The sequence below is a fragment of the Oryctolagus cuniculus genome, chromosome 18 (genome assembly GCF_051225735.1).
Source record: "Oryctolagus cuniculus isolate XC-2025 breed Fujian yellow rabbit chromosome 18, ASM5122573v1, whole genome shotgun sequence".
In the NCBI taxonomy this organism is placed as follows: Eukaryota; Metazoa; Chordata; class Mammalia; order Lagomorpha; family Leporidae; genus Oryctolagus; species Oryctolagus cuniculus.
Window position 1 is genome coordinate 11,835,591 of NC_142884.1, and position 13,529 is coordinate 11,849,119.

The 13,529-nt window shown below is 63.4% G+C and overlaps 1 protein-coding gene across 1 annotated transcript; it reads left to right on the forward strand.

Moving 5' to 3' along the window:
* Positions 1-447: 447 nt before the first annotated feature.
* On the forward strand, positions 448-8,902 carry DACT3 (dishevelled binding antagonist of beta catenin 3). The gene is made up of 4 exons (XM_002722877.6): positions 448-785; positions 5,393-5,489; positions 5,593-5,745; positions 6,711-8,902. The coding sequence occupies exons 1-4, from the start codon at positions 537-539 to the stop codon at positions 8,108-8,110; spliced, it is 1,899 nt and encodes a 632-aa protein (XP_002722923.5). The 5' UTR covers positions 448-536; the 3' UTR covers positions 8,111-8,902.
* Positions 8,903-13,529: the final 4,627 nt, after the last annotated feature.

Consider the following 13,529-nt stretch of genomic DNA (forward strand, 5'->3'; position numbering starts at 1 on the left):
ACCTGTCACGTGGACCCAGTCTCTATTTATAAATCACCACACCCCTCCAGCCAGACCGCCCAATGGTAGCCGGAGCTCGCCCGCAAGGGGGCGGAACCAGCTGCGGAACCGGGGTCGCACGGACCAATGGCACTGGAGCAAGGGCGGACTTGTTTCATTGTGACGCGCAGGGGGCGTGGCCGTAGCCCAAAAGGCCGGCGCGCAGGGGGGCGTGTCGAGCCAGCTCGTCTGCCGAGCGAGTGGGTAGCTGCGAGCATGCGTCGTGCTGGGCGGCGCGGGGCGCACCGCCGACCGTCCTCGTAAGGAAGAGAGCTGGCCAATAGGCGGCGGTTGCTCGGCCGCTAGAGGCGTGGCCATGTAGATAAGGCGCGGGTGGGCGGCCCAATGGGCGGGCGCCTATGCAGATGAGACGGTGACAGCCCGGCCAGCGGGCGGGCGGGCGGGCGAGCGGGCAGGCGGGCTGCTGGGGCGGGGAGGTGGGACCGGGAGAGGGGTGGCCGCGGGGCCCGGCCGGGCTGGGGCGGGGGGCCGCAGCCATGATCCGGGCCTTCTCGTTCCCGGTGAGCCCCGAGCGGGGCCGGCTGCGGGGCTGGCTGGAGGGCAGCCTGGCTGGGCTCTGTGAGTTGCATTGGCTCCGGGAGAGGCAGGAGTACCGCGTGCAGCAGGCGCTGCGGCTGGCCCAGCCCGGAATGGGGGGCGCCGAAGCCGAGGACGAGGAGGACGCCGACGAGGACGAAGATGCCGCGGCGGCGCGCCGGGCCGCGGCGGCCCTGGAGGAGCAGCTGGTGAGGGGCCGCCTGTCCGTCCGTCCCTGCCTCCACCCCGGTCTGTGCCTGTCCGTCCGTCCGTCTGTCTGTCTCGGTTGGATGCTCGGACACCGGTCCCGGGTTGGGGGGGTGGGGAGGAGGGAGGACAACGGGTAGGGCTGGAGAGCCCAGAGTCGGGGCGGCGGGCGGGACCCGGCCTCCCCGCCCCCAGATCGGCCGTCGCCGGGGCCTGGGGAGCTGTTAGGCCCCATTCGCTGCTCCCCAACCACCACTACCCCCAAAAGATCCTTGGGCGCCAGGGATGTGCCAGGCCCTGGTTCGAGCACTTCGTGCAGCAGAGGAGCTGGGGGGTGGGGGTGATAGTCCCCATTTTACGGAGCCGGGAACTGAGGCTCAGAGAGAGGAAGCGACTGGCCCAAGGTCACACAGCCGGCGTCCGACAAGCCCGGCTCGGGGCCGCACTCCCGGGGTTCCATCTTCCCCAAGTCCCCGTGCGCTTGGAGATCTCCGCAGGGGGCGCGGTGGGGGGAGGGCTCCCTGCTGGGGGGATCCTGACCCCCGGGCGTCGCTTGCCCTCCTTCCTACCTGGTGCCAGCCCTCCCGGGCGCCACCCGGGGCCGCCGGCTGAGCCCGGCTCGCACGGTGGGAGAGGAGCGGGGTCTGCAGCACGATGTCAAAGCAGCACCCTGCCTCCCTCTCCCGGCTGCTGCTGGGGCTTCGGGACTCTGTCTTCCCCGCGCCACACTCTGCCTCTCCATCCCGGCTCGCTCTCGCGGGTCCGCCCTGCTCGCATCTCTGCCCCACGTCCGTCTGGGGCCCTCCTCTCCCCTCCCCCCAGCCCGCAGAGCCCATCCCCGAGCCTGTGTGTGTGGTCAGAGCTTCCCGTTTGGGGAAACCTGAGCCGCGGTGGCGGGGGAGGGGGCTCTCTCTGCTGCTGACCTCGGCTGCCCCCTCCCCAGATGGGAAGTGGGGAGGGGGCGGCAGCCAGACTCCGGGGCCGCAGCCCAGCCCCTCCCCCGGCCGGCAGCGGGACCCTGCACATTCTTTGGAAACAGAAACAGCTGTGGGAGGCCCCACCCCCTCCCACAGTTAGAGACGGAGGGTGGGGGCCTTCCCCGGCTCCCCCCCCCCCCCGCCCCGGGCTGCCGAAGGCGCCGCCCACCCCGACGGTGCGGGGAGGGGTGGTGGGGAGGCCAAGGCCGGGCTGGCTGGGTCGTTCCCCCCCTGCCCCTCAGCTCCCCTTTCTGGCTCCTCCGGCGCCCCTGCTCCCGGCGTTCGCGCTCCCGGCCGGCTGGAGGCGGCGGCTGCGGCGGCGGCGGCGGCGGCGGAGGGGCCCGGCCCCCCAGTCTCCAAGCAATGCTCGCCCCAGCCTCGGGGAGGAGGCGGAGGCAGGCGGGAGGGGGCGGGGGGAGGAGCAGAGCCGCGCTAAATATAAACCCCTCCAGTGTCGGGGTTCCTGGGTCCTTCTAAGGAGGGGTGGGGTCTCCTCTGACCCCCGCTGCCCCCACCACCATCCCAGGGGTGCCAGGACCGAAGCCAGCCTGGGCTGACTTTGCAATCCGATTGATGGGGTGCCCGCTGAAGACCTTGGGCGGAGCCCCGGCGTGGGGGCCAGGGCCTCTCTAGGTCCTGTTTGCATCTAAGAAGGAAAAAGTTGCCTTCCAGCAAGGAGGACTTAAGTTAGACTCGCAGAGGGACTTCCTAACAGAGCTGAGAGGGCACCAGCCAGGGGCACTTGAGGAGAGAAGCAAGGGCTGCGGGGCTGGGGGGGGTCCCACCACCCCCTTGGGAAGCCTGCCTGAGAGGGAGGAGCCCTGAGGGGAGCAGGGACCATACCCACAGCCTTTTGCCACAGGCAGGAATGAGGCCAGACTTGCTCATGGCGGGGTGCAGGCTGGGGAAGTCCTTGGGGGGCCTCCTGGCCGTCCCCTAACTCCTGCCCTGCAGTGGAGGAGCTAAGACCAGCCGTGCAGAAGGTACCCCACATCCAGCCTCCCCCCTTATTTCTAATTATACAAGCGAAAGGAGACGTCCTATTTTCCATGTAGCCGACCCGTGGCTCTCTTGCAGTAACACAAGCCAGCACTGATTGGGCGCCTCCAAGGAACTGAACCTCACAAAACCCCAAAAGGGCCGGAGTCCTGAGGGCCCACGCGGCAGAGGAGGGGCCGGCGTGGCGGCGGGGAGGCGGACCCCCAGCGGCGGGGAGGCGGCCTCCACCTTCCTGGACGCTTCTCCCACCAACCCGGCCGCCCCTCCTGCCCCCTGCGCCCAGCCGCCCCTGAGGTCGCCCCTGTTGTCACCTTGGGTTTGAGCCTGTCCGGTCCTCTCTTCCAATGCATTAATCACGAAAACAGATTCCACATCGCGGGGCTCCTCGGCTTTTGGCCAGAACGGCCTCTCACGAAGCCTGGTTCTTGCGCGAGGTCTGAGACCACGCCGGGGGTTTCTCAAGGTGTGGACCCCTGCCCGGCAGCACTCACACAGACCTTGCTAGAGGTGCGCCTTCCTGGGCCCAGCTCCCGAGTGGTGGAAGTGAGAGCCACAGCCCTTTCTACTCCATGTGGGTCTTGCCTCAGTCCATGTTCACGGCTGTGTAGTACTCCCCAGCAGCCATCACTCTTATGTCTGCGCTAAGCCTTGGGTGGTGTAGGCGAGAACAGAATGGGGGCAAGTCTCTGGTGTGCTAGGACTGATGTTGCAGGAATGAGATCCTACTGTCCGGATGAGAGGCCATTACCGCTGTGTGTGGGGGTGGGGGAGGAAGCAGGACATCGGGGCGCAGAATGGCAGGGCGGCTATTTGGGAAGCGAGTCAGGGGTGGGTTCGCGTATCCAGACACCTGAAGGAAGGGAGGGAGTGAGCCAGAGGGGGAGGACGTGGTGGGGTGCTGCGTGCAGGCAGGCGCAGCACCAGCAGGGAGCGGGGGCCAGCGTGCGCCTGTGATCAGTGGGCCCTGCCGGGGGGGATCTGGGCGAGCCGGGATTTTTTTTAGCCACTCCCCGAGGCCGCACAGTTGAGCGGCTTTTCTGAGCTCCGCGGCCAGATGACTCCGCCGCCCGTGAACATCTTCGCATGCCCAGGGCGGGAGCCCAAACGGGAATGATTTGTTGACCTTCTTTGTATAAACAGGCCCAGATGGGGGCTTCTGTTCTGGGGGAGGGGGAGGGGAGGGGCCCGGGAGACTCGGGAGCTGGGGAGGGGGGCTGTGGCTGCGGGGGAACCGGCCAGGCTTTTTTCTGCCCTAAATAGGCAGGGCTGGTGCGGGCCCTGCCAGCCCCTCCGCCCCGCCCTCCTCCTGCAGCCTTCCACACAAGCCGCTTTTGTCTGCGGGTCAACCGGCAGCTCGGGCTGCTGCTACCTCTGGCTGCGCTCAGACGCTCGGACCCCCGTGACCGTGGCCCTGGCCCTGGGAGACCCCATCTGTGCATCTGGGGTGTCCCAGCCCCGCTGTCACCATCTAGAAGGTCACGGCCACTTTCCAAAAAAAGGGTTTTCTTTCCCCCACCCCACACCCACCCCCTTTTTTTAAATAAACATTATTCAAATTTATTTATTTTTATTTTCATTTTATTTGAAAGGCAGAAAGATCTTCCAACCACTGGTACACACACACACACACACACACACACACCACAAATGCCTGCAACAGCCAGGGCTGGGCCAGGCAGAAGCCAGGAGCCAGGAGCTCCATCCGGGTCTCCCACGTGGGTGCAGGGACCCAGGCACGTGAGCCATCACCGCTGCCTCCCAGGGCGCGCACCAGCAGGAAGCTGGATTCGGAGCGGAGCTGGGACTCGAACCCAAGTGCTCCAATGGGGGATGCGGGCGTCCCAGATGGTGCCCTGGCTACTGTGCCAAACACCCACTCCACTCAAGGGGTTTCCTCTTCATTTCGCCATGCCTGATAAGCAGTGGCGTCTTCCTGCAGCGAGAACCATTCCAGGTGGGCTCCCAGAACTTTCTCGGGGCAGCGAGTGGCGTGGACAGAGTGGTGTGGACTTCCGGGTGGCAACAGAGCCAGGAGGCTCCGTGGAGGAGGCGGTCCCGGAGCAGAGAAACATGCAGGAGACCACAGCGGCGGTACCAGTAGCGCTAGAGTTATAGCAAGACTTCCCATTTTGTCCCTGTGAGCGATGCAGCTGGTGTGCAGCATGAAGGACTTGAGGCAGACTTGCAAAAGGACTTCCTCCCAAGGGGTGGCAGGGGGCACTGGCAGCATCCAAAGAAAGAAGGGTCCGAGCCTGGGAGAAGACAGGCCCAGGGCTCAGGGCTCAGGGCTCCTGGACACCACCTTAGAGAAGGGAATCGGAAGTCAGACTCAGAGAGGGACATTCTAAGTGCGGTTGGGGGTCAGGAGCAAGACGGGAGAATCAGCCAGTAGCAGGGGGCAGGGGCTGAGGCTCCCCAACCTTGCATAGAGGGGGGAATGAGATGCGGTGCAGCATAAGCCACCAGTTAGACTGCCAGTGGGACTTTCTAATAGGGCTGCAGGGACCGATCATCCAAGTCAGAGGAGCCTCTCTTGTCCAAGGAAAACTGCCCAGGAGCTCATGGTAATGGCGCCCGGTGGGCAGAGAGAGGGCCGGGGAGGGTCTGACTGCCCTGCTGTCCCCGCCCCTCAGGAGGCCCTGCCCGGGCTCATCTGGGACCTGGGCCAGCAGCTGGGAGACCTGAGCTTGGAGTCCAGGGGCCTGGAGCAGGAGAGCGGGCGCAGCTCAGGTGAGCAAGGGCGGGGGGCGGGGCGGGGGGCAGGGTGTGCCTGGGATGCCCCCAGTCCATGCCTGCCGCGACCCCTGACTGTCTGCTTCTCCCTGATGTCCAGGCTTTTATGAAGACCCCGGCTCCACGGCAGGTGCAGACTCGCCGTCCTCGACCTTTTGCGGGGACAGTGGCTTCTCCGGATCTGGCTCCTATGGACGCCTGGGTCCCTCTGCACCCCGCGGCATCTATGCCAGCGAGAGGCCCAAGTCCCTAGGTAAGGTGGGTGGGGCTGGGGGCCCTGAGGCCAGGGAGAGGGCAGTGCGTCAGCCCTGGACGCAGGTTCTGGCTGCGCCAGCCCCCTTCCCTGGCATTGCTGAGCCTGTCTCTTCCTTTCGGGCTTCCGTCTCTCCGGCTGTTAGGCCGGGTTAATGAGAGGCACTGGGTGTCTCCCAGGGTAGTAACTCGGTCAGCCTGGGGCCCTCCTGTGCGCCGCTCTAGCGCTGTCCTGGGAGTGAGGGACACTCCTTGAACCCAACGGGAGGTTCTGCCCGCTGGCGAGAGCTGATAACATACAGAGCCAGGAGCCTGGACCTCCATCTGGGCCCCCCACGTGGCTGGCAGGGGCCCGAGCGCTTGGGCCATCCTCTGCAGCGTTGCAGGTGCCTTAGCAGGGAGCTGGATTCAAAGTGTGGAGTAGTCAGGACTCGAACCCGGCACTCGGATATGATGGGGCTAACCTGCGGCACTACAAGGCCCGCCTCCCCACAAACTCTTGCATTGCCACGTTGCTGTGCTGTGACAAGATAAACTACACAAAGGGACTTGCGGGTGTCCTCGAATTTGCGATTTTAGAAAATCCGGCCAGGGAGGGCTCTGCGGCCCCTGGGCCATTCGAGCGGCCCCTGCAGAAAATGAGGCAGCGGGTCAGGCAGGCAGTCTGGGGGGAGAGCCATCCAGGAAGCAGGAATGGCAGGTGCAAAGGCCCTGTGGCGGGAGTGCGACTGGCAGGTGCATCCAGGTGGCCAGTGTGGCTCCAGACCTAGAACTGCAGAGAGGAGCAAGAGATGGGGGTTGCAGCGTCTCGTAGGCCCCTTGAAGACTGTGTGGTGTATCCCGTATGAGAGCAGGAGAGGTGTGGAGGCCAGGAGGGAGGCGGGCTCCCGTCCTGCGCAGGCCGCGGAGGAGGAAAGACTCAGAGAGCCCCTCCACTCTCTTCCCCTCTTTGCCTCCCTCCCCTAGGAGATGCCAGTCCTAGCGTTCCGGAGGCGGTGGGCGTGCGGGCCGCGGTGCCACGGTCCTTCTCCGCGCCCTACCCGACGGCTGCGGGGTCCGCGGGCCCCGAGGCCTGCTCCTCGGCGGAGCGGCGGGCCCGCGCGGGGCCCTTCCTGACGCCCAGCCCCCTTCACGCCGTGGCGCTGCGCAGCCCTCGGCCCTGCGCCCGCCCTCCCGCCGACTCGCCCGACGCGGCGGCGGGCGCCGGGCGGCCCCTGGACGGCTACATCTCGGCGCTCCTGCGCAGGCGCCGCCGCCGGGGGGCGGGCCAGCCCCGGACCAGCCCCGGGGGCGCGGACGGGGGCCCGCGGCGCCAGAACAGCGTGCGCCAGCGGCCGCCCGACGCGTCCCCGCCCCCCGGAGGCGCGCGTCCCGCGCCCGAGGCCCCAGTGGAGCGCGTCGGGGGCCGCCCCACCAGCCCCGCCGCCCTGAGCCGCGCCTGGGCCTCTCCGTGGGAGTCGGAGGCGGCGCCCGAGCCCGCCGGGCCGCCCGCAGGGCCCTCGCCGCCCGACAGCCCCGCCGAGGGCCGCCTGGTGAAGGCGCAGTACATCCCCGGCGCGCAGGCCGCCACGCGCGGGCTCCCGGGGCGCGCGGCGCGTCGCAAAGCGCCACCGCTGACCCGCGGCCGCAGCGTGGAGCAGTCGCCCCCCCGGGAGCGCCCCCGGGCCGCGGGCCGCCGCGGACGCATGACCGAGGCCACGGGCCGCAGGGGCTCGCCCCGGGCACGCAAGGCCGCGCGCTCGCAGTCGGAAACCAGCCTGCTGGGCCGCGCCGCCGCGGTGCCTCCGGGCGCCCCCAAGTACCCCACGGCCGAGCGGGAGGAGCCCCGGCCGCCGCGACCCCGCCGCGGCCCAGCGCCCACGCTCGCGGCCCAGGCCGCGGGCTCCTGCCGTCGCTGGCGCTCCACCGCCGAGATCGACGCTGCGGACGGGCGCCGCGGACGGCCCCGGGGCCCCGCGCCGCGCGGCCCCGCGCCCGGCCCCTCGCCATCTGCCCCTCCGCGCCGCCTGCTCTACGGCTGCGCGGGCAGCGACTCCGAGTGCTCGGCTGGACGCCTGGGGCCCCTCGGCCGCCGCGGGCCCCCGGGAGGTGCCGGCGGCGGCTACGGGGAGAGCGAGTCGAGCGCCAGCGAGGGCGAGTCGCCCGCCTTCAGCTCGGCCTCCAGCGACTCGGACGGCAGCGGGGGGCTCGTGTGGCCGCAGCAGCTGGTGGCGGCCACCGCGGCCCCCGGGGCTGGAGGCGGGGCGGGCGGCGGGGCGCCCGCGGGCCCTGCCAAAGTCTTCGTGAAGATCAAGGCGTCCCACGCCCTGAAGAAGAAGATCTTGCGTTTCCGTTCGGGTTCGCTCAAGGTCATGACCACGGTGTGACTCCGGGGACTCCCCCTTCGCGGCCTCTGCACCTTCGCACTCCCGATCGCCGACCCTCCCACGTGAACCTTCCAAAGACCACCGGGTTTTTGTTTTCCCCAAAGACCCTCCTCACGCCCCCCCTGCCCCCGCCACAGCGGTCTGGGTCTGCAGGGAGGAACGGGGGCAGAGTCCCATCCAGGGTGGCTTCTGGCTTCGAACCCCTTGGGCGAGGATGCTGCTCCTCCACAGGCCTCACTCTCCACATCTGTACAATGGGTGTCCGCGCCGGCGGAAGCGGTGATTCGGGTCGAATCTCCCCACCTTAGAAGCTTAGTCTGTCGGTTAGCCTTTCACTTCCGTCACTGACCGGGCCCCCCCCATCCCCAGCCTCCTTTCTGTGCCCTGGCTCATTCACAAAGTGCCCCTCCATGTTCCTGGACCCTCAGGCTGATCCCCCTTGGCATCCTGGTCAGGGACATGCCCTGGCTCAGGTGGGCAGGGCGGGAGCTCCGACTCGGGGGTTTTGAGGGTCAAACAGGACTTGGCGACACCTGGAAAGGACTCTTCTACCTCCCTCTCTGGACAGCTCGGGAGGGAGGGGAGGGAAGGAAGACGGTCTCCATCTCGCGCTCCCCCTGTGAGGGAGTGGGGGGAGCCTGAGGACCCTCGGCTGGTCCAAGCCAGTATCTGTTTTCTCCTTTTTTTTAATGGCTGTATTTATTATGACGATGGCGACTCCCCGGTCCACACGGGGGCCGGATTCCCTGTGTTTCTCTGACCTCTTTGTAAATAAATGCACAGTGTTACATACATGCTGGGCTGGCTTCTGGGTTGGGGGAGGAGTGGCAGCAATGTTTCTTCTTTGGAGGAACAGGTGCTGAGCCGGCGTTCAACACCTCTCCTCCCGCTGGCTGACTGCTGGTGATCCCACCGCTGGCTGTTTGCTCGCTGGAGTTCAGGCACCGGCCATTGCACGGCTGCTGAGACGCTGCTTGGGACGCTGGCAGCCCGTGTCTGGCCCTGGCGACTCCGCTCCTGACCCGGCTTCCTGCTAAGGGCACCCTGGAAGGCAGCAGGTGACGGCTCCAGTGCTTGGCTCCCTGCGCCCCTTGCGGGAGACCCGGCTGGAGTTCCAGGCTCCTGCTTCCACTTGGTCCAGCCCTGGCCTTTGTGCAGAATGAATGGAAGATCTCTGCCTCTCAGATAAGATGAAAATACCTAGCAAAATCTAAATAAATAAAAGTTGGAACAGTATGGGGAACAGGGCGGCCCCCAGGTGCCCATACATAATGAGGTGACTTGCAAAAGCTCATGGAAAATTCATAACGTATTTTCCTTTCATGTTCTGTGAACTTTTGAAACCTTCTCATATGTATGTCATTTATATGCAAAGCTATATATATAAGTTGAATTACATACATGTAGCATATCACTTAAAAAAATATTCATTTGAGAGGCTCCTCCTGTTTGCTGGTTCACTTCCCAAATGCCTGCAATCACAGGGCTGGGCCAAGCCAAAGCTCGCAGCTGGGAACTCAGTGCAGCTCTCCCACATGGGGTGCAGGGACCCGACCACTTGCGCCATCGCCGCTGCCTCCCAGGGTCTGCACCAGGGAGAAGCTGTGATTGGAACCTCAAGCCAGGTCCTGAACCCAGCCCTACCTGATGGGAAATGGGGCATCCCAGAAGGTGGGCCACGGGCTTGCACCCCATTTTTGTGTGCGTGTGTGTGAACGTATCTGTGCTCGGAGATCTCTTTCTGCAGAAGTTTTGGTTAAGGATTGCACTGCCTTGATACTTGTAGTACTGTGTAGGTTTTCTATTTTTTCTCCTGTCAGTTTTGCTAAGTTCTGTTCATCTAGGAATTTTACCATTTCATCTGTCTTTAGAGAATTTCTTTTCCTATCACTAGATTATTATCAAGTAATAGCTGCATATAAGACTCCATCATGGGAATTTCCATAATTTAAAAGAAGAGATTTATTTATTTACTTGAAAGAATAACACAGAGGAGAGGTAGAGAGAGAGAGAAAGAGAGAGAGAGAGAGAGAGAGAGAGAGAGGTCTTCCATCCACTGGTTCACTCCCCAACTGGCCACAATGGCTGGAGCTGCGCTGATCTGAAGCCAGGAGCCAAGAGCTTCTTCAGGGTCTCCCAACACGAGTGCAGGGGCCCAAGAACTTGGGCCATCTTCTACTGTTTTCCCAGGCCATAGCAGGGAGCTGGATCTGAAGTGGAGCAGCCGGGACTAGAACCAGCACCCATATGGGATGCTGGCACTGCAAGCAGCGGCTTTACCCACTAAGCCACATCACCAGCCCCAGAATCTGCATAACTTGACCTTGTTGTGTCAGTGTTCCCATCCTTCCACTGCATGAGCCTTGCTATAGTGCCGGCTCTGTATTTGTTTCCTTGTGTATGTGTGTGTTTCTGCAGGGTCTGTTCCTGGAGGTAGAATTGCTTGATCATTATATAGCATGTCCATTAAAAATATTTATTTTCTTAATTTCTTTTTTGACAGGCAGAGTGGATAGTGAGAGAGAGAGACAGAGAGAAAGGTCTTCCTTTGCCGTTGGTTCACCCTCCAATGGCCGCCACGGCTAGTGCACCGCGCTGATCCGATGGCAGGAGCCAGGTGCTTCTCCTGGTCTCCCATGCAGGTGCAGGGCCAAGCACTTGGGCCATCCTCCACTGCCCTCCCGGGCCACAGCAGAGAGCTGGCCTGGAAGAGGGGCAACCGGGACAGAATCCGGCGCCCCGACCGGGACTAGAACCCGGTGTGCCGGCGCCGCAAGGCAGAGGATTAGCCTAGTGAGCTGCAGCGCTGGCTTATTTTCTTAATTTGAAAGGCAGAAAGAGACCTTCCCCATCCCCTGGTTCACTCCCCAAAGGGCCACAGAAGCCAGGGGCCTGGAACTCCACCTGGGTCTCCCACGTGGGTGACAGGGTCCCAAGCACTTGGGCCGTCTTCCTCTGCCTCCCCAGGCACATTGGCAGGGAGCTGGACCGGCAGTGAAGCAGCCAGGACTTGAGCCGGTGCTTGCATGGGGTGCTGGTGTCGCTCAGACTGTGGCCTGACCCACCAACGCCAGCCCCTGCCCACACATCTCTGACAGCCGTTTGTGAGATACTCATTTTCAGGCCGGTGCTGTGGCTCGCTAGGCTAATCCTCTGCGTAGCGGCGCCGGCACACCGGGTTCTAGTCCCGGTCGGGGCACCGGATTCTGTCCCGGTTGCCCCTCTTCCAGGCCAGCTCTCTGCTGTGGCCCGGCAGTGCAGTGGAGGATGGCCCAGGTGCTTGGGCCCTGCACCCCATGGGAGACCAGGAAAAGCACTTGGCTCCTGGCTCCTGCCATCGGATCAGTGCAGCGCGCCGGCCGCGGCGGCCATTGGAGGGTGAACCAACGGCAAAGCAAGACCTTTCTCTCTGTCTCTCTCTCTCACTGTCCACTCTGCCTGTCAAAAGAGAGAGAGAGAGAGATGCTCGTTTCCCAAAGAAACACACGCTCTGCATCGTTTCTGCTTTGCCAGTCTTATGGGAGAGAGCTAGCTGTACCCTGTTTTCTAATTGTTATTGATCGGTTGATCTGAGAGGGAGAGAGAGGGAGGGGGGAGAGAGAGAGAGAGAGAGAGAGAGAGTTCTTCAATCCACTGGTTCACTCTCTAAAGGCCTGCAGTGGCCGGGACTGGTCAGGGGCTGGGAACTCATCCTCCTGGCTGGGCAGGGAGCCGTCGCTGTTGCCTCCCAGGGAAGAGAAGGACGCTGGAGCCGGGTGTGAGCCCAGGCGCAGTGATGCAGAGGGCGTCCAAACCAGATTTATTCAGTTGTTTATTTGAAGGCCAGAGTTAGAGGGATTTACAGATCGAGGCCAAAGTCAAGAGCCAGGAGCTTCTTCCGGGTCTCCCACATGGGGGCAGGGGCGCAAGCACTTGGGCCATCCTCCATTGCTTTCCCAGGTGCATTAGCAGGGAGCTGGATCAGAAGTGGAGCAGCTAGGACTTGAACCAGTGCCTATATGGGATGCCAGCGTTGCAGATAGTGGCTTAACTCGCCTCCAGCACCTTAACGGCTAGGCCTGCCACCTGTCCATGGACTCTGAATTAGCAAGTCTCTCCCTGCCCCCCATTTCCTGAGGACGCACACAGCTTTGTGTGCTCATGGGCGCTTGTATTTCCTCTTCTGTGAATTGCCTGTTCACACTCCTCGTCCATTTTTGTCGCGTAAACCCAATCATTACAACTCATTGCATGGATGGGTAAGTGGAGTCACAGAGAGAGAGGCCGTGACTTGTCCTGGTCACCCAGCCACTGGCAGTCAGAGCCCAGGCTCCACCCTGGGGTCCTGGTTGCTGCTTAGCCCTCTGTGTCCACATGGGTGGGCCACTTCTCTGTCCCTTTGTGGAGGAGTATGCCTGCAGGGCTCCCCTCTGCTTCCGGGGCCCAGCAGGGAACAGAAGACAGCTCCTGCCCTGTGGAGCGCCCATTCTTGTGCACGCGGGGAGATAGGCCTGTGTGTATTTTAGAAAAGCAATAAATAAAACCTGTTTGTTAAAGTTTTCCAGGAAAAGCCACTGCCTGTCAGACCCCCGGGAACATTTGCCCCAGTTCTGTTCTGCAAAAGGGACCACGGAGGCCAGGGAGGGGGAGGGACGCAGGTCCAGGGCCACACAGGCCACTTGGAGGTCAACATGGCAGAAACGGCATGACCCTGCCTCCTGGGTGGGACCCTGGTGCCTGCAGGATACTGGCCAGCATCACACTCAGCACGCCACGTCTGTGGCCTCACTAAGCCTCATGAGGCTGGATACGGTCATCACGCCCATTTTCCAATGGACGTGGGAGATACAGAGAGGTTAAGAAATTTATCTGAAGCTGGTGAGTGGCAGAGCCAGGATTCGAACTCAGGCTGTGTTTCTGCAGATCCCCTGCGCCCGACACCACCCTGCGCAGCCTGTCTGCTGGAGGCAGGGTCTCTAAAGGGAGATGCAAGGAGCTGTTCCCAGGGCAGGAGGCACATGAAACTCAGCAGGTAAATTCTGCGGCGACTGTGAGGCCTGGGCGCCACAGGGAGCAGTGTGAGAGCAGTGATGGTGACATTGGAGCAGCCTTCAAGACAGGGGCAGTGGGGTTCGTGGGATATCCCAGGACCAGCTGGTGCCAAGGCCCAAAGCCATCCCCAGGTTGTCGGCAAAAGAGGCCAGTTGGGCCGGACCAGTGCAAGCGAGGAGGGGAGGGGGTGTCAGAGAACAAGGGAGGGGCCACCCCCTCATGTGTGGGGCCTCATGAGCCGTGGTGAGCCTTGGTTTTCACTCCCAGTGCGGTGGGAACCATGGGAGAACTATGAACAGGGAGGGGCTTACCATTTTTTTGGAGGGGGTGTGGTTAATGACTCAATTGAGACAATTCAGTGGTCAGAGAAATCCCCCCATGAAGCATG

Bases quoted from the DNA above. Each gene is read 5' to 3' on its own strand.
- DACT3 (XM_002722877.6), top strand. From the start codon at position 537: ATGATCCGGGCCTTCTCGTTCCCGGTGAGCCCCGAGCGGGGCCGGCTG. The intron at 5,490-5,592 runs GTGAGCAAGGGC...CCTGATGTCCAG, and splicing joins GGAGAGCGGGCGCAGCTCAG to GCTTTTATGAAGACCCCGGC. The intron at 5,746-6,710 runs GTAAGGTGGGTG...TCCCTCCCCTAG, and splicing joins CGAGAGGCCCAAGTCCCTAG to GAGATGCCAGTCCTAGCGTT.